The 23,356-nt window shown below is 43.5% G+C and overlaps 1 protein-coding gene across 3 annotated transcripts in view; it reads left to right on the top strand.

The window, feature by feature from the left end:
* The window catches only part of Rgs17 (regulator of G-protein signaling 17), a 111,648-nt gene that overhangs the window by 73,498 nt on the left and 14,794 nt on the right, over window positions 1-23,356 (top strand). For all 3 annotated transcript variants that reach the window (NM_001437799.1, NM_001437800.1, NM_001107459.1), the window contains 2 exon segments: window positions 13,479-13,568; window positions 15,561-15,795. In NM_001437799.1, the coding sequence (NP_001424728.1) occupies window positions 13,479-13,568; window positions 15,561-15,795 (325 nt within the window).

The raw sequence follows: 23,356 nt of genomic DNA, 5'->3' as shown, positions 1-23,356 counted from the left end.
GCTTGTCCCTCCCTCCTTTTTAAACAAGCACCGTAGCCTCTGAAATTCAAAACAGTGCAAAAAGAATGTCCTATTTTCTCCTCTGATGCTGTCATGCTGAAGCTCCCTGCCAATGGAAACACTAAGATGCATGCTTTCAAAGCCAAAGGGTATTTTTTGAAAAAAGAAAACAAAAATCCAAGTCTGCACCATGGTGAAGAAACCACTCCCTGGAAATATGGAGACTTACAATATGCTGAATCACCTCATCCGGGGTAGCAGCAAATAAGCAAGTATCCCCTGTGTACCCCTCGCCCACAGTGAGCTGACTCATCCCGCATAGAGTAAGCCTCTCCCAAACATTGATTTGTTCTGCACCGAATGTCTAAAGCACCCACAAGAGGATCATCATGGACATAGCTTACATAGAGGTCAAGGTGTGGAATTCCATCTCACAAGGTTGTGGGGGAATTTCCTGAATAGCTCCTCTCAGCTACGCAAACTTTACCCAATCAAAAGGCTGGTTACCAATTGATGATAGGTTTCCTAGTCCCTATGTATGAGCCCAAGAGTGGGCATTAGGACTCTGGAACTTGTTTACAGCCTTCATTCATTAAGTCACAAAGTTATGGTTGGTCAAGCACAATGGGTGCTTTTGTTGGCACACTTTTGTCTTCTCGGCACTTGTTCACCAGGTTGTCCCTGCCTCCACGGTGGCAGAGAAGGAAGTCATTAGACCATCCAAACATTGGTATTTGTTTTCATTACCAGGTTTAGCCCTTCATAGTGTTCAGTACTATGGCTGCTTCCCATCATATCTAACACAGACCTGACAGGCTCCCATCTACTGTGACACTGTCAAAATAAAAACTAAATTGGCCTGTGTCTGTCCCAGGTGTATTCCATCAACCAGTCTTGAAATTTCATTTACAAAATAACAAAAAAGTAAATATTTCTTCTGTGGCTGAAGAGATGGCTCAGTTGTTGAGAGTGCTTGCTGTTCTAGTAGAGAACTCAGTTTCAGTACCCAGTACCCTTATGGCAGGTTACCACCATCCTTAACTCCAGTCCCAGGGGATCCGGTACCCTCTTCTGGTTTCTGTGGGCACCAGGCACACATTCGGTGTAGTTAAAAGTGTGTAGACCAAACAGTCATCTACATAAGATAAAAATAAATGAATCTTTTAGGAAAGGATATTTTTCTTTTCTTTTTTTTTTTATTCATGTATTATATATAAGTACACTGTAGCTGTCTTCGGATACACCAGAAGAGGGCATCGGATCTCTTTACAGATGGTTGTGAGCCACCATGTGGTTGCTGGGAATTGAACTCAGGACCTCTGGAAGAGTAGTCGGGTGCTCTTAACTGCTGAACCATCTCTCCAGCCCCAAGGATATTTTTCTAAGTTTCACATTGCACAATTTAGATGTCCTATGGAAAGAATGGAAGTAACGAAATAAAATAACAGATAAAAGTATTGTGTGTGGAATATTTGATAGCATAAAAGAAAACGCAACATTGCAAAAGAACAGAAGAGAGAGGATTAATTTGCGTCAGCTCGGGTAAAGAGGAAGCCATCTTGGGAGCTAAGACACCTCCTGTGTACATTAGCCAGTTCAGTGCAGAACAAACAAAATGGCCTGCCTCAGTGGCAGCAATAGTGATTTATATGGTGTGGGCACCCTGAGGTGGGGAAAGGAAGAAAGAAGGCTGTGCAGTGAGCAGTGCCATGAGAGGGAAGGACCCGGAGGGGAGTCAGATGGCACCGCACCACATCATTGGCTTTGGAAAAAGGATGCTGTTCCCCTCCACTGCCTTGCCCTGTGGCATGTAAGAGAAACAGCCGGTGTAAAGCTCCCTGGAGGGGCAGTGCTGGGTACCAGGGAGAGCAATGTGAGGAGGTAGGGGTGGCGGGGGGAAGAAGAGATGTGTCATGGAAAGGTAGTCTCTCTGAGGACAGTCTGAAATGACACCTGCCAGTAAAGAAGCCCAGAGTCCTGGCCCAATAGGATGGTGAGATGGCTTAGTGGGTAAAGGCACCTGCCGCCAAGCCCCGAGGCCCTGAGTTCAGTCCCCCAGGTGGTGGTAGAAGAAGAGAATGAACTACATAGACCCATACAGCAGATGCAGAAATACGCAATAGACCCATACAGCAGATGCAGAAATACGCAATAACAAGTTTGAAAGGTGACTGTATGAGCAGTCAGGAGGCAAGGAGAGAATAGAGAGAACCATGCCAGTATTCTGCTCAATTTCTCCTTCTCTCTTCTATCCACTGAGGAGCTAATCCCAGGTACTGGTGCTGCCTGCCTTTAAGATGGATCTCCCCATGTGACTCAACTTAAGAGATTTACAAGCGTGACCAGAGTTTGACCTAATCTACATGCTCCCTAACAGGCATTCACAGAGCATTGTCTCTTAAGTAATTCTAACATGGTGTCAAGTTCATAATCAATATTAATTATCACATGCGTATTTGTATTAATATCTATATAGGATATATGGCCATCCATGGCACGGATGGGTGCCAGCATCTGTTGCTAAGTAGAAACCAAATACCTACCATTATTAGAATTTTTTTTATAAAACCATATATATTACATAAAATATGGGCACTTTCCAATTATTCATTCTATAGGCGTCATTACAATGGTAGCCCCATGTGTTTCACTATGAGTAGAAGCCACGCCTGCCACACTTGAGGATAACACACAAAATTCTCATGGTATTTTTCCCTTAAATAAAATTGACTTTCTGGAGGCAACACCAGGTAGGGGAAGATTAGCCAACCTGGGATTAGACCAGTCTGGTTTGTCCTGGTTTGTCACATGTAAACATGAGGTGATGGCCAACCACTTAATCCCTCCAAGCTTCAGCTACTCCATTAGTGTCACATGATTAAGAGCATAAACAGGTCTTCATGTGCATACACACATGTTCACACGTATGTGAACCTGCATGTATGTTCACGTACATGTACGAAGGCCAAAAGTTAACCTCAACTGTCTTTCCTCAAGAGCCATCTACCGTGTCTGTTGAAATAGAGCCTATCACTGGGCTCTGGTTCTCAACAGTGAGGCTAGACTTGAAGACTGGTGAGCCCAGGGATGCTCCTGTCTCTACCTCCCTATCTGTGGGATTACAGCTGTGTACCATGTTTTATGTGGATGCTGGTACTGGACCTCAGGTCTTCAAGGTTGTATAGGACAAGCTTATTTCCCAGCTCTAGTGCAGATATGAACCTTTTATTTAGCCTATGGTCTACACATGAATAGTCCATAATGAGGTTATTCTGACCTCTTCACAAGTCTCAGTGTGAAGGGATTTCCTGGACATTGTGAAGATTTGCCCTTTGGATGCTTGCCAGTGTTCTCCTTAGTATGCCTTTGGTTGTTGTAACCTATGCTGCTGCTGCATTCTCTATCACTGCATCCCACCCACTCCACCCCACTTGGGCTTTCTGACTAACTAAAATCTTCTCGAAGGGTGTAACCACACAGCTAGAAAACCCTCAGAGCCTCAGAGCCATCTACTGCCCTCAGGTTTCTCTGCAGCTTAACATTGTTACTGTCAATCAGGCCTGTCCCCAAATGTGTCCCCCACTTCCATTCCACAGAAAATCACACGCACATGCTAACTGGGAAATCCCAGTCAAGGCATGAATGAGGAATGAGTCAATGCCCCTGCCAACTATCAACCACACTATTTCTGTACATCAGCTGCTAGGGCTGTAATGTTTCCACCCTGCTGGTCATGGTAGGAACACAGTCTAAATCACAAGCCAGAGCTGCAGTCTGATGGGTACATTTAAAGAATAGGGTGATTACTCACACTCCATTTCCAAGACAGCGTCTGTTCACTAAACCGGCGTTGATTTGCCCTGCTCAACCCAAGGTACTTGTTTTTCTACAAAAGCATTCACTAACTTGCTTATACATCACAAAGATGGGTTGAAGGAGAAACTCAAAACAGCTTTCCAACCACTCTGAGACTAGAAGAGCCCAGTGGTTGCTTTTCTCTTATGCTGTTATCTATAGTTTTGTACCAGTAATTATCTTCATTTTGAGGAAAAACAAAGATTTCCCCTTCCTGCAAAATAAGAAATGTTGATCCTCTAGCTGAACGTCAGCTTAAATAGATCTAGACTTTAACCATGTAGGTTCTTGTACGGTAAGTTAGTAATTCCACAGCTAATAAGCCTGTCAATGAACCTAAAACACTGTATTAGGGCTGGGAAGAAATTTTAACCCATAGAGAAAGGATATTTTTGAAACCTATCTTTAAAAGCATGTGTGTGCATGGAAATCAAGAACAAAGAGAGATTGAGTCACGATGAAAAAGTGTAATTTTGTTTTCTATGTATTAAAAATTAAGTTAATGGTTTTTTGGTTCATTTGTTTTGTTTTTCTGTTTTTTGAGACAGGGTCTCACTATGTAGCTTTGGCTATCCTGGAACGCTCTTTGTAGATGAGGCTGACCTGAAACTCATAGAGATCCATCTGCATCTGCCTCCCAAGTGCTGGGGTTAAAGGCATGCGCTACTATGCCTGGCACAAAGTAAATCTCTCTGCCAAGCTAAGCAGAAAATAAAGTAATGTGGAGAATCTACTCTCATGATGATTCTTTCAAAACACTGATAGATAGATAGATAGATAGATAGATAGATAGATAGATAGATAGATAGATAGATAGATAGATAGATAGACAGACAGACAGGTAGATAGGTAGGTGGGTGGTTTGGTAGGTAGGAAGGTGAGTAGCTAGATCTTTAGCTAAGTGTACGTGACCATTTTCCATACTTGTACTGATGATATGAATACGATTTTGCCAGCATTGTTTTTTTGATTTGTTTTATTCTTCTCGATGTTTGTTTGTTTTTAAGACAAGGTTTCTCTATGTAGTCCTGGCTGTCCTGGAGCTTACTCTGAGCCTGCTTCTGCCTCCCAAGTTGAGTGCTGGAATCAAAGCTGTGAGAAAGCACACCCAGCAGTGACTGCATGTTTTCTTAAATTTCCTTTTCCTGAATGAAGTGACCGGGGGCTGGAGGGTGTTCAGTGTCAAAACCTAAAGAAGGAAAGAGCCCCAGGTTTGCACGCCCCCCCCCATCTTGATTGAAAAACATTCATTCCATCCACAGAAACACTGGACAACTGTTATCAAAGTCCTTGGAAGGGCAGAATTACCAAAATATCTTACATGTAAGAAAATATTTATTTGTCAAAATAAGGGTAATTACACTCAGATTTTTTAGCCTGACTTAACTTTGTATTCCTGAGGTAGCACAGCCATCTAGTGGAGAGAACTTGAATAGCAGATTCTCTTACTGTAGGGATTTAAAGATGAAGCAAAAACAAGGTGAATGCATTCTCTTTTTTTAATTTTTTTTATTTTTTTTTTTACTCTTTATTAACTTGAGTATTTCTTATTTACATTTCGATCGTTATTCCCCTTCCCGGTCTCCGGGCCAGCATCCCCCTAACCCCCCCTCCCCTTCTATATGGGCTTCCCCTGCCCATCCTCCCCCCATTACACCCTCCCCCCAACAATCACGTTCACTGGGGGTTCAGTCTTGGCAGGACCGAGGGCTTCCCCTTCCACTGGTACTCTTACTAGGCTATTCATTGCTACCTATGAGGTTGGAGCCCGGGGTCAGTCCATGTATAATCTTTGGGTAGTAGCTTAGTCCCTGGAAGCTCTGGTTGGTTAGCATTGTTGTTCATATGGGGTCTCGAGCCCCTTCAAGCTCTTCCAGTCCTTTCTCTGATTCCTTCAACGGGGGTCCCATTCTCAGTTCAGTAGTTTGCTGCTGGTATTTGCCTCTGTATTTGCTGTATTCTGGCTGTGTCTCTCAGGAGAGATCCACATCCGGTTCCTGTCAGCCTGCACTTCTTTGCTTCATCCATCTTATCTAGTTTGGTGGCTGTATATGTGTGGGCCACATGTGGGGCAGGCTCTGAATGGGTGTTCCTTCTGCCTCTGTTCTAAACTTTGCCTCCCTATTCCCTGCCAAAAAGCAAATACACCCAGGAGGAGTAGAAGGCAGGAAATAATCAAACTCAGAGCTGAAATCAATCAAGTAGAAACAAAAAGGACCATAGAAAGAATCAACAGAACCACAAGTTGGTTCTTTGAGAAAATCAACAAGATAGATAAACCCTTAGCCAGACTAACCAGAGGACACAGAGAGTCTGTCCGAATTAACAAAATCAGAAATGAAAAGGGAGACATAACTACAGAATCAGAGGAAATTCAAAAAATCACCAGATCCTACTACAAAAGCCTACATTCAACATAACTTGAAAATCTGCAGGAAATGGACAATTTCCTAGACAGATACCAGGTACCAAAGTTAAATCAGGAACAGATAAACCATTTAAACAACCCCATAACTCCTAAGGAAATAGAAGCAGTCATTAAAGGTCTCCCAACCAAAAAGAGCCCAGGTTCAAATGGGTTTAGTGCAGAATTCTATCAGACCTTCATAGAAGACCTCATACTAATACTATCCAAACTATTCCACAAAATTGAAACAGATGGAGCACTACAGAATTCCTTCTATGAAGTCACAATTACTCTTATACCTAAACCACACAAAGACCCAACAAAGAAAGAGAACTTCAGACCAATTTCCCTTATGAATATCGACGCAAAAATACTCAATAAAATTCTGGCAAACCGAATCCAAGAGCACATCAAAACAATCATCCACCATGATCAAGTAGGCTTCATCCCAGGCATGCAGGGATGGTTTAATATACGGAAAACCATCAACGTGATCCATTATATAAACAAACTGAAAGAACAAAACCACATGATCATTTCACTAGATGCTGAGAAAGCATTTGACAAAATTCAACACCCCTTCATGGTAAAAGTCCTGGAAAGAATAGGAATTCAAGGCCTATACCTAAACATAGTAAAAGCCATATACAGCAAACCAGTTGCTAACATTAAACTAAATGGAGAGAAACCTGAAGCAATCCCACTAAAATCAGGGACTAGACAAGGCTGCCCACTCTCTCCCTACTTATTCAATATAGTTCTTGAAGTTCTAGCCAGAACAATCAGACAACAAAAGGAAATCAAGGGGATACAGATTGGAAAAGAAGAAGTCAAAATATCACTATTTGCAGATGATATGATAGTATATTTAAGTGATCCCAAAAGTTCCACCAGAGAACTACTAAACCTGATAAACACCTTCAGCAAAGTAGCTGAGTATAAAATTAACTCAAATAAATCAGTAGCCTTCCTCTACACAAAAGAGAAACAAGCCAAGAAAGAAGTTAGGGAAACGACACCCTTCATAATAGTCCCAAATAATATAAAATACCTCAGTGTGACTTTAACCAAGCAAGTGAAAGATCTGTATGATAAGAACTTCAAGCCTCTGAAGAAAGAAATTGAAGAAGACCTCAGAAGATGGGAAGATCTCCCATGCTCATGGATTGGCAGGATTAATATAGTAAAAATGGCCACTTTACCAAAAGCAATCTACAGATTCAATGCAATCCCCATCAAAATACCAACCCAATTCTTCAGAGAGTTAGACAGAACAATTTGCAAATTCATCTGGAATAACAAAAATCCCAGGATAGCTAAAACTCTCCTCAACAAAAAAAGGACTTCTGGGGGAATCACTATCCCTGAACTCAAGCAGCATTACAGAGCAATAGTGATAAAAAAAATTAAAAAAAAAAACTGCATGGTCTTGGTACAGAGACAGACAGATAGACCAGTGGAATAGAATTGAAGACCCAGAAATGAACCCACACATCTATGGTCACTTGATTTTTGACAAAGGAGCTGAATGCATTCTTATTTCATTACCTAACATATGATTGTACAACCCGAGATTTTGTGATGTGGCATAGTGCGATTGGCTGACTCTCTTGAGACCTGTGTATTTAGCCCAGACTGACCTTCAACAAACTTACTATCGTTGACCTTCAACCTCTGAGTCTCCAGCCCATGCCTCCCCAGTGTTGAGACTGCAAGCCTGCTCCACCACACCTGGTTTCCAGCAGACCTGGGAATTGAACACAAGTCTTCGTGCATGTTAGGTACACATTCCACCAACCGAGTGACATCCCCAATCCCAGCAGTGCGTTCTTTTGTTTGCTTTAGCATTTCATTAGACACACTAAACGTATACACTTCTGTTGCCTGAAGTTTACAGACACAAATTGTACAAACTATTTGGTCCATTGACACCATCCAAAACCAGGTCATCCTACAAAAGTGTGGAAATGGTGATTTCTCCATCCTAGGTTTAAAACTGACATACTCTGTATCAGAAATGGAAGGTGTTCCTCCCACGGAGTTAAGATCATCCCCCTTTTGAGAATGATAAAAAAGATAAAAACATCCCAGACAGCTTTTATAGCAAAAGGTGGTGGCCCTGCTGTAGAGGAAAGCATACCGGAGACCAGGCGGGAAATTAGAGGTCAGGCCCAGCCTGCTGCAGTTGTGGGTGCTGCACAAGTCAACCTGAGTTTCTGTGTCTTTGCAAATCAAGAGGTGCTGGTTGGTGAGTTAGTCCGTAGTGCCTGAGGAGGGTGGTGCCTTTCTGAGTTGGCCGTGGAAATGGATTAATTGTGTGCACTTTACTGATTACTCACTTGCATGTTGCATAAGTATGTGCAATCATCTGCTCTTCCTGCATCACCACGGCTACTGCAAAGGTTTTGAGCTGTTTTCCACTCTCTTCTAGTGTCGTTTCTAAAAACTGTTTTCTTACAACAGTTGACCATCTTCCAAATGGACTGCATTATCTCTGATAATGAGTGAGGAAACCCATTGTTGGCTTCAGGTGTTTCTCTCTTTCTACGATCCACAGTGGACAAGCAGTCCACCATCCACAGCCAGAGCCCGCTGTTCTTATTCTCTGGAATGGACTAAACACATTTCCCCCTTTTCAAAGTCACCATGCTCTAATTCGTCTTCACATTTGCCTTGGTTAATTTAACCTGAGATGTTGATGTTCTCCTCCCTAAAGTGTTTAGACTTCTATCAAGATTCCCAGAGTGAGCACTGTGGGTGTGTCTCATTGTCTTTGTGCCTAAGGTTGGAAGATAGAAATGTTAATTTAAATGTTACCTACCTACCTTTAGTCCCAATACTCTGGAGGCAGAAGCAGGCTGATCTCTGTGAGTTCAAGACTAGCCTGGTCTACAGAAGGAGTTCCTGAGAAATCCTGTCCCGGGAAAGAAAGGAAGGAAGGAAGGAAGGAAGAAAGAAAGAAAGAGGAAGAGGGGAAGGGAGGGAGGGAGGGAGGGAGGGAGGGAGGGAGGGAGAAAGAAAGTTACCTAGTTACCTAGGTAGAAGGTGGGAAAACAACAAAAACAAAAACATACCTAAGGAAGGAACAGTTGATTGTGGCTTACAAGATATAGTCCATCATGGCAGGAAGATCAAGACAGCAGGAGCAGGAAGCAGCAGGTCACATGACATCCACAGTCAAGAAACATCAATGAATGTGTCTTAGTGTTCAACTCACTTTCCCCATTTTGATAGTCTACAATTCCCTACCCAAAAGGAGTCCCACCTACAATCAAGACAGGTCTCCCTGTCCCAACTAATAGAATCAATATAAGCCCCGCAGGCAAGCCCAGGAGTCCATTCCCTGGTGGTTCTCGGTTCTGTCAAATTGACAATGAACTTTACAAAACAGAGCGTTTTGAGAACTCACAGCTCTATGCTTGGTGCCTTCAGTTTCAACTTTTCAAACACATCGATGGCTTGAGATGTTGAGGGTAAATAGGAGTCATAATTTATTACCATCAAAAACAGCTCCAAGCCTCCATGCCTAGGGATCCTTGGAACAGAAACAAGAGAAGTGATTGTAGTTGGGTCAGGATCAGGTCAGGCAGGCAAAGCAGAAGCAATTCCTTGCTTATTTTCTCCAACTCAATCTCTAGATAATTTTTTTTTAATTTTCAGTGCTTCCTCCTCTTTTCCCTCTCCCTCTCCCTCTCCCTCTCCCTCTCCCTCTCCCTCTCCCTCTCCCTCTCCCTCTTCCTCTCCTCCTCCCTGTCTCTCTTTCTGTCAGGGATGCACATGTGTGCATCCATGTTTACATGACAGAAGACAGGCATGCTCGAACACTAGAAGCCCAAGATTGATGTCAAATGTCTAGTTTTCCAACTTATTCTTTGAGACATGAGACAGAGCCTCTCCAACAAGCCCAGGAGCTCACCCATTTGGCTGGCTTTTCTAGCCAGCTGCCTCTGGGGATCCTCCTCCTATTTTCCGAGGCTCCCACTGCTTAAGTTCAATTTTTTTATTGAAGGGTAAGACTGTGCTCAGTATTAAATTAAGGGCGGCACTCGTGGTGAACAGTTAAGCATTTACTGAATGACTGTCATAACTAGTTTTAGTCCAAATGTGTACCCATATTTTACCATCTGTACAAACGAGAGATGTAAACACAATCCAATATTTATGCGGATGGCTCTAATATGGTAGCATTTGCGGTGTTTGTAAACATCACAGGAACAGACAGGGGAGCCAGGATTTATGCTCAGAATCGTGTGAATCATGCCCGTGGACTCCAGATTTGTTGCTCTACAGCAGAGGCAGAGGGAAGGGATTTCTAAGATAGGTTGCCTGAGATGAGCGGTAACCTCGGTTTTGTGCTGCACATTCTCTGGGACGCTGTATGGGAATGAGTGGCTTCCTATTGCAGTGAGATCTTCGGTAAAAGTGACAAAAGGTGCATATTTGATGTATGAAGGATGTGACAGATATGTCAATATCTCACCCAAATGCCCACTCAAATCCCAGAGAAATACCTTTACTCAGCCACCGAGAGAAACTGGTGGATCTCATCAAGGACACGTGTCATACCTAAATGCATGGCAGGTAGAGACGGCCATGGCTTCCTAGGCTACCTCAGATTTCAAGCATGGTCTTAGTATCTCCATGCTTAGATTGAATCAAGCCCGCCTGTTCTCTGGGTCTCTCTCCTCTGGCTACATGGCATTAAAGACTTTGCTTCCCTAGCCCTGGCATGGTGGCCTTTCTGGGCTCTCCTTGGAGTGTTGGCAATATCAGTGACTCTTGGAACCAGCTAGGTGTTGCTTCTGCTTTCTAGAGTCTTTGGACTATGCCCCTTTACTCAGGGGATTACGTACCCAGGGTATCTGTACCAGCAAGCTTGCCACTACACCCCAGAGTGGGGTGAGGAAACTGTATCTTACTTCATTTTTAAGTTTTTCTTTTCCTTTGAGGTCTATGGTGCATCAAAATAAAGGCTCTTTCCCAACATCGATTAATCTCTTTTCTACCATGAGTATACTTTCTCCAGTTAATTTTCCCACCTCGTTAAACTCAAAGGCAGCGTCACCAATAGAAACCTGAAGTCTTTAGATCCTTCCCTAAGCTACATTCTCTCCATCTTTACCTCCCCCAACCTGACAGTTCAAGAATATGTTGATGAGACACTGTCTCTCAGTATCTCTAGCCAGACTTTCCAGGTTGAGAAGGACTCCTCATGAGTAACCCCCAACTCCAAAGGCTTTGTTTCTACCACAATCATATTTAATGGTATATGATGACTGTAAACACTCAGTAAAAGTGCGGGCTACAGAGTTCAAACGCTAGCCATACAACACAGCTGGCACTCAACCTGCCAGACCACTCCAACCTTTACTTTCCTCACATGTAAAATGGGGATAATAATGTCAATGCAAAGAGAATGGTATCACTGAAAGAGAGCTTCCACTGAATGAATGAACCAATGAAAGACATGTCATGGCACCTTCTTTTGCTTTGGTTGGATTCTCATGAGGCCCGTCATCTTAGACTCAACAGAAATATCATTTTATTAACTCAGGAGTTTCAGTTTCTACTGAGGAAGGACCACTGAGTCTTTCTTCTACCTTCCTTTTTGACAGGCAGGTAGGTGTCTTAACCAACTAAGGCCTGGAACTGCCCCACCTTCCCTTATGATGGTCTTTTTTTCTCCCTGGGTGATGCACACATAGGCCAGACTAGTCCGGATTAAAAGCAGATAAAGGCAGATTTACTAGGAAGCAGCTCTGGGATAGAGCTCAGTGAAGTCGCACATCCAGGCTAAAGCAAGGGAGTTTTATAGAGCTTAGTCGAGGCTCGAGGACGCGCCAGCGATTGTGTCTATAATATGGATAAAAACTGAGCTGCTGGGTGGGCACTCTTGGGTGGGTTGCCAGAAATGTGAAAATGAGGAACAATGACATGTTAGCTGGGACTTTTCTCCACGCCAAGTAGATGGGAAGTTTTCTTGGTGCAAGTAGGGTTAGGGGAAAGAGGTCGGACAGGTTTTCCCAGCTTATGCAGGGTGAGCAGAAGTTCTAGCCTAACTTAAGATCTCTTCCACTGATGCCATTATCTCTAGGACCCTAGTTTCTGCCCCAAGGCACCATTAAGCTGAAGGGTACTTCATGCCAATCCACTCTCCTGGGTTAGTGGAGCACACAGGGCTTTCCCAGCTCCTGGCGTCTTACTCTGTGTCACAGTGCCGTCTCTTACTGCCTTCATTCCTGTTGCTGGGATGGAATATTCTGACAAATGCGACTTGAGGGAGAAAGGGCTTGTTTTTGCTCACAGTTCAAAATACAGTCTGTTATGGTCAGGAAGTCAAGTCAGCAGGACTTTGATGAAACTATCGAATCACAACCATAGTAAGAGAGGGAAGGGTGAATGCAAACATTTTTACATTGTCCAGCACCTATGGCTGAAGAACAACCCCACCCATAATCAAATTAGTTTCCCCACATCAATTGTCATAATAAAGATATTCCTCCCTCCCCTCTATACCCTTGGCCAGAGTCCCCTGTCCCAGATGGTTCTAGATCCTGTATAGGTGACAGTGGGAAGCAACCATCACGCTTACCCAATGGCCTCCTGCTCCGCACCCTCAGAATTTCTTCCTCGTCTCTGCCAAGACACTGGAGATTGACTGACATAGAATCCAGTGCAGCTGCTCAATCTCTAGAGATGGAGGAAAGAGATTCATGACAAAAATATGGCTTGGCTTAAGGGGAAGGCTGGTGCAGAAGTCTGCATTGACTTCTGGTGTATTCTACCTTCTTAGCTATTAATAAGGAGAAAGTAAATGAAAAAAACTGAACAGAATACAGCAAAATTCAAAATGGCTCTTGACTTTCTTAAAGGTAACACAATAATATGTCAAATATCAAAGCATATCCAGTCTTGAAACCATAAAGGTACAACTATGAAAAAGAATTTAAATAATTAGGTTACATATCATGGAGTCAGAGTGGATAGTAATATCTGTGTGATGATTCTGATTTATTTTATGATTTATTTAAAAGTTAGTATAGACTTACCAACTTTCACACTCCACCACCATTTAAAAGTGTTATTCCTCTCTATGTGTCTTTTGAATAATCCCATAAGGTCGGCAGTGAAAACCCCATGAGACATGGTTCTCCTGCGAAAGAGATGCTTTTCTTTGGCTTTTGCAATTGCCTTGACAAAGTGTGTTACATTACAGCCTCACTGTCAGGAATGAAGAAAGAGGAGACTCTTCGGGGAGACCCCCACACACCACCAAAATGGAGAGCATCCAGGTCCTAGAGGAATGGTGAGTGTTGGGGCAGGGAGAGTCAGTTCTGTGTTTAAAAGCCACGTACGTCCACCCAGTTCCCGAGCACCATCTCTCTGTGGTCCTCTCACAAATGGTTCTGTGAAATGAAAAGAGACTCAGCCTGAAAGGTCTCTTCTGTGATTGCAATGATTTCTCACTGGGTCTCCAAGCTGGCACATTGTCTCAGATGATCTTTCTCTGTTAGTAAAGACAATTGCATGAATTATCACAGACAAGCCTTAATTTTACTCTTGTTGGCTGAAAGTACTTCTTACTCATTGATCTTTTTAGCTGGTATACAGGTCTGTGTACCATGTTCATGCTCAGTTGACAGGGAAGCCTGCGTGGGACTTGAATACCCTGGAACTGGAGTTACACAGTAGTTGTTCACAGCCATTTGGGTACTGAGCATTGTACCTGGGTCCTCTGGAAGAGCAGTCTGTGTGCTCTTAACTGCTGAGCTATTCTTCCATCCCCACGGGAAATATTTTTAAAATTCATCTTCATTTTATAAGAGAAGGATCTGAACACCGCACATACACACACACACACACACACACACACACACACAAACACACACGTACAAGTACACATGCACAGGTATACACTCTCTGGATGACCAAAATCAACCACTAAAAATACCCAGCTCACCAGATCCTGGTTTTGTAACCATCTGAACATACTTCATCAAAGTCTTTCTAAAATGAGAAGTTGAAAAGCAATTTTTAGAAGATAAAATTTAATTGTGAGTTGGTGGCTCACATCACTATAAATCTATAAATGCCTCCTTTTTTGCTTTTTATTGAAATTTTAATATTTGAATATGAGTCTCATTGTGATGTTAAACATTTGGACATTTAATTTTATTGAGAGAAAGTGTGTGTGTGTGTGTGTGTGTGTGTGTGTGTGTGCGCGCGTGCATCAGATGGATGTGTGTATGGACATACGTGTGGTCATGCTCTCCCATGTGTGTATTGTGGATCTTAGAGGGAAACACTAAGTGTCCATCTCTATCACTCTCTACCAATTTTTAAAGCAGGGTCTCTCGTTGAACCTGGAGCTCAAGGTTTTTGCTAACCCTACTGGTTTGTGAGTCCCCAGCGTCTGCCTCTCTCTCCCCTTTCCCCCAAACACTGGGGCACATCATCTTACCTGGCTTTTTACATGGGTGCTGGGAATTCGAACTCGGGTTCTCATGCTTAGAAAGTACTTTACCCACTGAACTGTCTCCCCAACCCCAAACCTAATATCATAAATGAATAAAGAGGTTTAGACATCATGGGACAGCGACAAATCTATTTAAAATCCTTGGTCAAAAAATTAAGAAAATTAAAACATAGTGCCCCTCCTAACCTAATATATATTTGAGACAAAAGCCAAGATTCTGTTAAAGATTTCTGTTAGAAAATAAAAATCTCCAAGACCTGTGCCTCTCCTCCTTTGGTGTGAGGACAAATGGACTGGTGACTGGTGATCTTGGCAATAGAGTAGTGATCTTTATTATATGTTGTCCAGAAAAATCCTTCTTGCTGTTCCAAAAGTCCTCTGCCTTTCAAGGAATACTTTGAGCATTGGGGGGTGTTTTGTGCTCAATGAACAAAGTATATCCTTGTTTTAGGAATGGCTACTGGAGATGAAAAACCCTCTTATGGTTGGACAATGCAAATGAGGGAGAAAAAAAGGGGGTTCACAGTGTTCCCATCCATTTACAAGAAATTGCTAAGACACATCACCACTTGCAGAATTCATTAGGAGTGTCTGACAGCCATGGGCATGTGGGATGCACCCCCTTACAGTTCTAACCCTCAGCTCCCTTCCTTGCTTCTCGCACCCACTGGATCAATTTGTCAAGGCTCAAATCAAGCCAGGCGGAATGGCAAAATCCTGACCAGTAGAGGGCAGCACAAGACTACAAATTTGAAACCATCAGCTGCTTCTGCCAGCAGACGGGTCAATGTTGTTCCTAATGGCTTCATTCTGTCTCTGCAGCCAAAACCCCACTGCAGATGAAGTCTTGTCCTGGTCTCAGAATTTTGACAAGATGATGAAGGCTCCTGCAGGAAGAAACCTTTTCCGAGAGTTCCTCCGAACAGAATACAGCGAGGAGAACCTACTCTTCTGGCTGGCCTGTGAAGACTTAAAGAAGGAGCAGAACAAGAAAGCTGTTGAAGAAAAGGCCAGGATGATATACGAGGATTATATTTCTATACTGTCACCGAAAGAGGTAAGAACCCAGGGGGCACTTCCCTTCACAGCCCCCACACCCTCCCACCCACCCCCACCCCCACCCCCACCCCCACCCCTACCCTCACCCCCCAGTCCCCTGGCCTTATTAAAGGCCAGGTCTCCCCCACTGTGCTTTAGTTATTTATGTCTGGCTAAGTGGTGTGTGACACGTACTTCCTTTCTATAATTCTGTGCAGAAATAAGTAAATTGCTATGTTTTAAAGTGGGTGGTGATGCTTTTCAAAACAAAATGCTCAGACCATGTGCCTGAGACTCACCCGAGTCATTTATCTAGAAAGCAAATCTTTGAAGCCTATCCAGGAATTCTTTCTGTGTGTGTGTGTGGGGGTGTGTGTGTCTGTGTGTAGGTGTGTCTGTGTGTGGGTGTGTACATGCCTACTGGTGCATGTGCATTAGGAACCATGCTCAATTCACCTTCCACCATATTCATGGGGGCAGGGTCTTGCAGTCAAACCTAGAGCTCCCCAACCTGCTTGCTCTGGGGAGTTCCTGTCTTCTGCTTCCAGGGCTAGAATCATGGGACTACCACACCCATCAGGCATTTCTTTTTCTTTTTCTTTTTTTGTTTTTTATTCTTTAATCCCTTTTAAATAGTCCAGTCTTCATCCCCTTCCCGATCTCCCTCCCCCCACCAATCCCCATTTCATACCTCTCCCCCAACCCCAGTCTCCAAGAGGATGTCCCCATCTCTCCATCCCTACCAGCCCCCCACCCTCAGGAGACCTCCCCACTCCCTGGGGCATCAAGTCTCTTGAGGATTAGGTGCATCTTTTCTCACTGAGTCCAGACCTGGCAGCCCCCTGCTGTAGATGTGTCAGGGGCCTCTTATCAGCTGGTGTGTGCTGCCTGGTTGATAGCTCAGTGTCTGAGAGATCCAGTGGGTCCAGGTCCGCTGAGACTGCTGGTTTCCCCATGGGGCCGCCTCCTCCTCAGCTTCTTCAACTTTTCCCCAGTTCAACCTCAGGGGCCCCCGGCTTCTGTCCATTGGTTGGTGTTAGTGTCTGCATCTGACTCTTTCAGCTGCTTGTTGTGCCTCTCAGAGGGCAGCCGTGCTAGGCTCCTGTTTGCAAGCACACACAGCATCAGTAACAGTGTCAGGCCTTGGGGCTTCCCCTTGAGCTGGACCTCCTTTCCCTCAGGCTCTTCTCCATTTTTGTCCCTGCAGTTTTTTCAGACAGGAACAATTTTGGATCAGAGTTTTTGACTGTGGGGTGGCAACCACATCCCTCCACTTGATACTCTGTCTACTGGACGTGGACTCTACAAGTTCCCCCTCCCCACTATAGAGCACTTCATCCAAGGTCTTACATCCCTTTGAGTCCTAAGAGTCCCTCACCTCCCAGGTCTCTGGTTCATTCTAGAGAATGAACCCCCTCCTCTGACCTCTCAAGGCTGCCTGTTTCCATTCTTTCTGCTGGCCCTCAGGGTCAGTCCTGCCCTCCCCCCAATACCTGATCATGGTCCCCTCCCCTTCCTGTCCCCTCTCCCATCCTCACCCCAACCCCCACCCTGTAATTGCTTTCTTCTCCCTTTCTTTCTATTAGTTTCTGGAAATGGAATCTAAACTTTAGTCCTCATGCTTGCAAGGCAATTCCTGTAACTGCTGAGCCATCCCCACACCGCACCCCTGCCAAGCACTACTTAACCTGGACCTTTGGAAACCCAGCCCAGGATTCTGTGCTTGTGTCCAGCTGTTGGCATAGATGCCTGTTGGAAAACATTTCTCTGGGTGGCAACTCAAAACAAACAAACAAAAAATAAAACCACATAGCATCCATGTTGACTCTTAAGCTGGGACACCCCATCTCCCCCCCATATTGAAAGTCTCCCTTCCTACCTTTCTTTGCCACTAAGTCTTGGATAGAGATGGGGAATAGAAATGATTTTACTTCCCACATGCTTTCTTTTTTTAATTTTTTATTATATATTTCTTTCCTTACATTTCAAAGGTTATTCCCCTTCCCGGTTTCCTGTCCATAAGCCCCCATTCTCCCCTCGCCCTCCCCCATATGGGTATTCCCCGTATACATCGCCCTTATTGCTCACCCCCATATTCCCCTGCACTGGGGGGTCCAACCTTGGTAAGACCAAGGGCTTCCCCTTCCACTGGTGCCCCAACAAGGCTATTCTCTGCCACATATGCAGTTGGGGCCCTGGGTCAGTCAGTCTTTCTGTAGTGGTTTAGTCCCTGGAAGCTCTGGTTGGTTGGCATTGTTATTTTTATGGGGTTGCAAACTCCTTCAACTCTTTTAATACTTCCTTTAATTCCCCCAAGGGGGTCCTATTCTCAGTTCAGTGGTTTGCTGCTAGCATTGACCTCTGTATTGGACATGCTCTGGATGTGTCTCTCAGGAGAGATCTATATTCAGTCCCTTTCAGCATGCATGTTTTTTTTTTCATGACTTTCAGATTTATTCAATCTCCATAAACATTTCTGAAAACTAAAAAAAATTCTATTATAAAACTAATAAAGATCATTGAACTATTCTACAAATTCAAGATTTAAAAGTACAATGTAGCACTGATGGGCAAACAAAAGCAATGTAAGGAAATTCTTTTTTTTATTATTATTATTTTTTTTATTAACTTGAGTATTTCTTATATACATTTCAAGTGTTATTCCCTTTCCCGGTTTCCGGGCAAACATCCCCCTCCCCCCTCCCCTTCCTTATGGGTGTCCCCCTCCCAACCCTCCCCCCATTGCCGCCCTCCCCCCATAGTCTAGTTCACTGGGGGTTCAGTCTTAGCAGGACCCAGGGCTTCCCCTTCCACTGGTGCTCTTACTAGGATATTCATTGCTACCTATGGGGTCAGAGTCCAGGGTCAGTCCACGTATAGTATTTAGGTAGTGGCTTAGTCCCTGGAAGCTCTGGTTGCTTGACATTGTTGTACTTTTGGGGTCTCGAGCCCCTTCAAGCTCTTCCAGTTCTTTCTCTGATTCCTTCAACGGGGGACCTATTCTCAGTTCAGTGGTTTGCTGCTGGCATTCGCCTCTGTATTTGCTGTATTCTGGCTGTGTCTCTCAGGAGCGATCTACATCCGGCTCCTGTCGGTCTGCACTTCTTTGCTTCATCCATCTTGTCCAATTGGGTGGCTGTATATGTATGGGCCACCTGTGGGGCAGGCTCTGAATGGGTGTTCCTTCAGTCTCTGTTTTAATCTTTGCCTCTCCCTTCCCAGCCAAGGGTATTCTTTTTCCTCATTTAAAGAAGGAGTGAAGCATTCACATTTTGATCATCCGTCTTGAGTTTCGTTTGTTCTAGGGATCTAGGGTAATTCAAGCATTTGGGCTAATAGCCACTTATCAATGAGTGCATACCATGTATGTCTTTCTGTGATTGGGTTAGCTCACTCAGGATGATATTTTCCAGTTCCAACCATTTGCCTACGAATTTCATAAACTCGTTGTTTTTGATAGCTGAGTAATATTCCATTGTGTAGATGTACCACATTTTCTGTATCCATTCCTCTGTTGAAGGGCATCTGGGTTCTTTCCATTTTCTGGCTATTATAAATAAGGCTGCGATGAACATAGTGGAGCACGTGTCTCTTTTATATGTTGAGGCATCTTTTGGGTATATGCCCAAGAGAGGTATAGCTGGATCCTCAGGCAGTTCAATGTCCAATTTTCTGAGGAACCTCCAGACTGATTTCCAGAATGGTTTTACCAGTCTGTAATCCCACCAACAATGGAGGAGTGTTCCTCTTTCTCCACATCCTCGCCAGCATCTGCTGTCACCTGAGTTTTTGATCTTAGCCATTCTCACTGGTGTGAGGTGAAATCTCAGGGTTGTTTTGATTTGCATTTCCCTTATGACTAAAGATGTTGAACATTTCTTTAGGTGTTTCTCAGCCATTCGGCATTCCTCAGCTGTGAATTCTTTGTTTAGCTCTGAACCCCATTTTTTAATAGGGTTATTTGTTTCCCTGCGGTCTAACTTCTTGAGTTCTTTGTATATTTTGGATATAAGGCCTCTATCTGTTGTAGGATTGGTAAAGATCTTTTCCCAATCTGTTGGTTGCCGTTTTGTCCTAACCACAGTGTCCTTTGCCTTACAGAAGCTTAGCATGCATGTTTTTAGCTTCATCAATCTTATCTAGTTTTGGTGGCTGTGTATATATGGGCCACGTGTGTGTCAGGCTCTGAATGGCCGTTCCTTCAGTTGCTGCTCTAAACTTTGCTTCCACATCCCCTCCTATGCATATTTTCCCCCTTTTAAGAAGGAGTAGGAGTGGGGTTGGGGATTTAGCTCAGTGGTAGAGCACTTGCCTAGGAAGCGCAAGGCCCTGGGTTTGGTCCCCAGCTCCAAAAAAAACAAAAAACAAAAAACAAAAAAAAAAAAAGGAGTAGGAGCATCTGCATTTTGGTCATTCTTCTTCTTGAGCTTCATGTGGTCTGTGGATTGCTTCTTGGGTAATTGGAGCATTTGGACTAATATCCACTTATCAATGAGTGCATACCAAGTGTGTTTTTCTGTGATTGAGTAACCTCACTCAGGATGATATTTTCTAGTTCATTCCATTTGCCTATGAATTTCATGAAGTCATTGTTTTTGATATCTGAGTAGTACTCCATTGTATAGATGTACCACATTTTCTGTATTCATTCCTCTGTTGAGGGGCATCTGGATTCTTTCCAGCTTCTGGCTATTATAAATAAGGCTGCGATGAACATAGTGGAGCACGTGTCTTTGTTGTATGTTGGGGCACCTTTTGGATATATGCCCAAGAGAGGTATAGCTGGGTCCTCAGGTAGTGCGATGTCCAATTTTCTGAGGAACCTCCAGACTGATTTCCAGAATGGTTGTACCAGTTTGCAATCCCACCAACCACGGAGGAGTGTTCCTCTTTCTCCACATCCTCGCCAGCATCTGCTGTCACCTGAGATTTTTATCTTAGCCATTCTCACTGGTGTGAGGTGAAATCTCAGGGTTATTTTGATTTGCATTTCCCTGATGACTAAGGATGTTGAACATTTCTTTAGATGCTTTTTGGTCATTCGATAATCCTCAGCTGAGAACATTTTGTTTAGCTCTGAACCCCATTTTTTAATAGAGTTATTTGTCTCCCTGCAGTCTAACTTCTTGAGTTCTTTGTATATTTTTGATATTAGACCTCTATCAGGTGTAGGATTGGTAAAGATCTTTTCCCAATCTGTTGGTTGGCATTTTGTCCTAATGACAGTGTCTTTTGCTTTACAAAAGCTTTGCAGTTTTATGAGATCCCATTTATTGATTCATGATCTTAAAGCATAAGCCTTTGGTGTTTTGTTCAGGAAATTTTCCCCAGTGCCCATCTGTATGCTTTCTAAGAAGTGCTAGCCTGTTTTCCTAGTTATTGGTAGGAACTTCTTCTAGCAATCATATTAAGTTTGCAAACATCAATTTGTTCTTGAAAAATGTTCCCCTCAAGGGGTTAGAATAATGTGCTGATCCAGGCCCCTGGGTCCTAGGTAATCAGACTCCAGGTGTGCTTACCAACCTCCAGAAAGCACAGTGGCTTCAAAAAGTCTTTCTCTTCTCCTCACTACCATGTCTTGTCTTTTCTGTCCATGATGCTCACCTGCACATTTTAATGTCCAGACCTGGTATTTTCTTCTCCCAGAGTTTAGTCTCTTGAGCATTAATTACCTGGCCGAAGTCCCCTAGAACAGTACTGTGGGCATCAGTGTTTTGGGAAGCACTCCTCTGTGGGATGCCATCCTCTCTACCCCAGCTCCTTCTCTGAGACATGTAAAATCTAGATTCTTTCCCACTCCCTAAATTGTGGATGTGACCAACTGTTTCGCTTCAAATGAATCCCTCCTAAATCACTTCTATTTTCATATCGAAATGCTATCTGTATTCCAGAATCCTCCAGCAGTATTTTCTCTGCAAATTGATAAACCTTCTGTCCAAGTTGCTTTTCTGTTGCTGTGATAAAACACTGAGCAAAAGCAACCAGTGGGAGGAAGGGGTAAACATTTCATTTCCCAGAAGACCAATATAAAAATCATTATTGTTGCAGGGTACTGACTGTTGGACTGTCTATGGTTTACCTTGGTATTCCATTAGTGTTAATATTAGAAAATATGTTGTTAGGTTTCGATCCATGTAATTGTCAAAGTGATTTGTTTTTAGTCCTAAATAATTTAACTTGACACCAATTACACCAATAACTAACCCACAAGCAACTGTTAGACTAGATTTCACTACGTACGTTGCTAAGGAGAAAGTAATCCTCTCTTGGCCACAAATCCTCAGTTTTGTTCTCCACAGAAACAAGTTCTCCTGGGTGTAGAAGTAAGAGAACTGTGGCAAAACTATGGGCATGTGTTGTTTGGCAGGCACATGACAGTGACATTTCAGAATGGGATAAGTCAGTTTAATTTCCAATGCTCTATTTTTTAAAGATTTATTTATTTCATGTATATGAGTACACTATAGCTGTCTTCAGACACAGCAGAAGAGGGCGTCAGATTCCATTACAGATGGTTGTGAGCCATGTGTTTGGGTAGAAACAGACAAAGATGTATTTAAAGAAAATAAAAAGCTTAGGGAAAGCTCTACACATTTTATTATTTTGTAGCTGATGGTAACTTCATACAGCATGAAAAATGTAAATAGTTCATTTAGAAAATATTTTTTTAAAGAAGCCATGCAACTATCTTTAGATTTATTTTATTTACTATGCATACAGCATTCTTCTTAACCTATGCCTGCAAGCCAGAAGAAGGCACCAGATCTCATTATAAATGGTTGTGAGCTACCATATGGTTGCTGGGAATTGAACTGTGGAAGAGCAGCCAGTGCTCTTAACTTCTGAGCCATCTCTCCAGCCCCACAAAACATGGTATTTTTTTATTGGCTATTTATTTATCTACATTTCAAATATTATCCCCTTCCAGGTTTCCCCTCTGTGAACACCCTATTCCGTCCTCTCTCCCCTCTTGCTTCTATGAGGGTGCTCCCCAACCCATCCACTCACTTGCCTCACCGCCCTAGCATTCCCCTACACTGGGGCATTCAGCCTCTGCAGGACCAAGGGCTTCCCCTCCCATTGATGACAATCCTCTGCTACCTATGCAGTTGGAGTCATGGGTCCCACCATGTGTACTCTTTGGTTAGTGTTTTAGTTCCTCTGAGCAGTGGTGGTGGGGGTAGGAGGTGTCTGGTTGGATGATATTGTTCTTCCTATGCAAACCCCTTCAGTTCCTTCAGTCCTTGCCCTAACTCCTCCATTGGGGTCACCATGCTCAGTACCATGGTTGGCTGTGAGCATCTGCATATGTATTGATCAGGCTCTGGCAGAGCCTCTCAGGAGACAGCTATAATCAGGCTCCTGTCAGCAAGAGCTTCTTGGCATCAGCAATAGTGTCTGTGTTTGGTGTCTAGATATGGGATGGATGGCAGTCTCTGGATGGCCTTTCCTTCAGTCTCTGCTCCACTCCTTGTCCCTGCATTTCCTTTAGACAGGAGCAATTCTGGGTTAATATTTTTGAGATGCCTGGGTGGGCCCATCTCCCATTTGTAGTTTTTTTTTTTTTTCTGATGTGACCT

This window comes from Rattus norvegicus, chromosome 1 (assembly GCF_021556685.1).
Source record: "Rattus norvegicus strain SHRSP/BbbUtx chromosome 1, alternate assembly SHRSP_T2T, whole genome shotgun sequence".
NCBI lineage: Eukaryota > Metazoa > Chordata > Mammalia > Rodentia > Muridae > Rattus > Rattus norvegicus.
The sequence above is the reverse complement of the archived record's forward strand: the minus strand, read 5'-3'. Positions and strand labels throughout refer to the sequence as shown.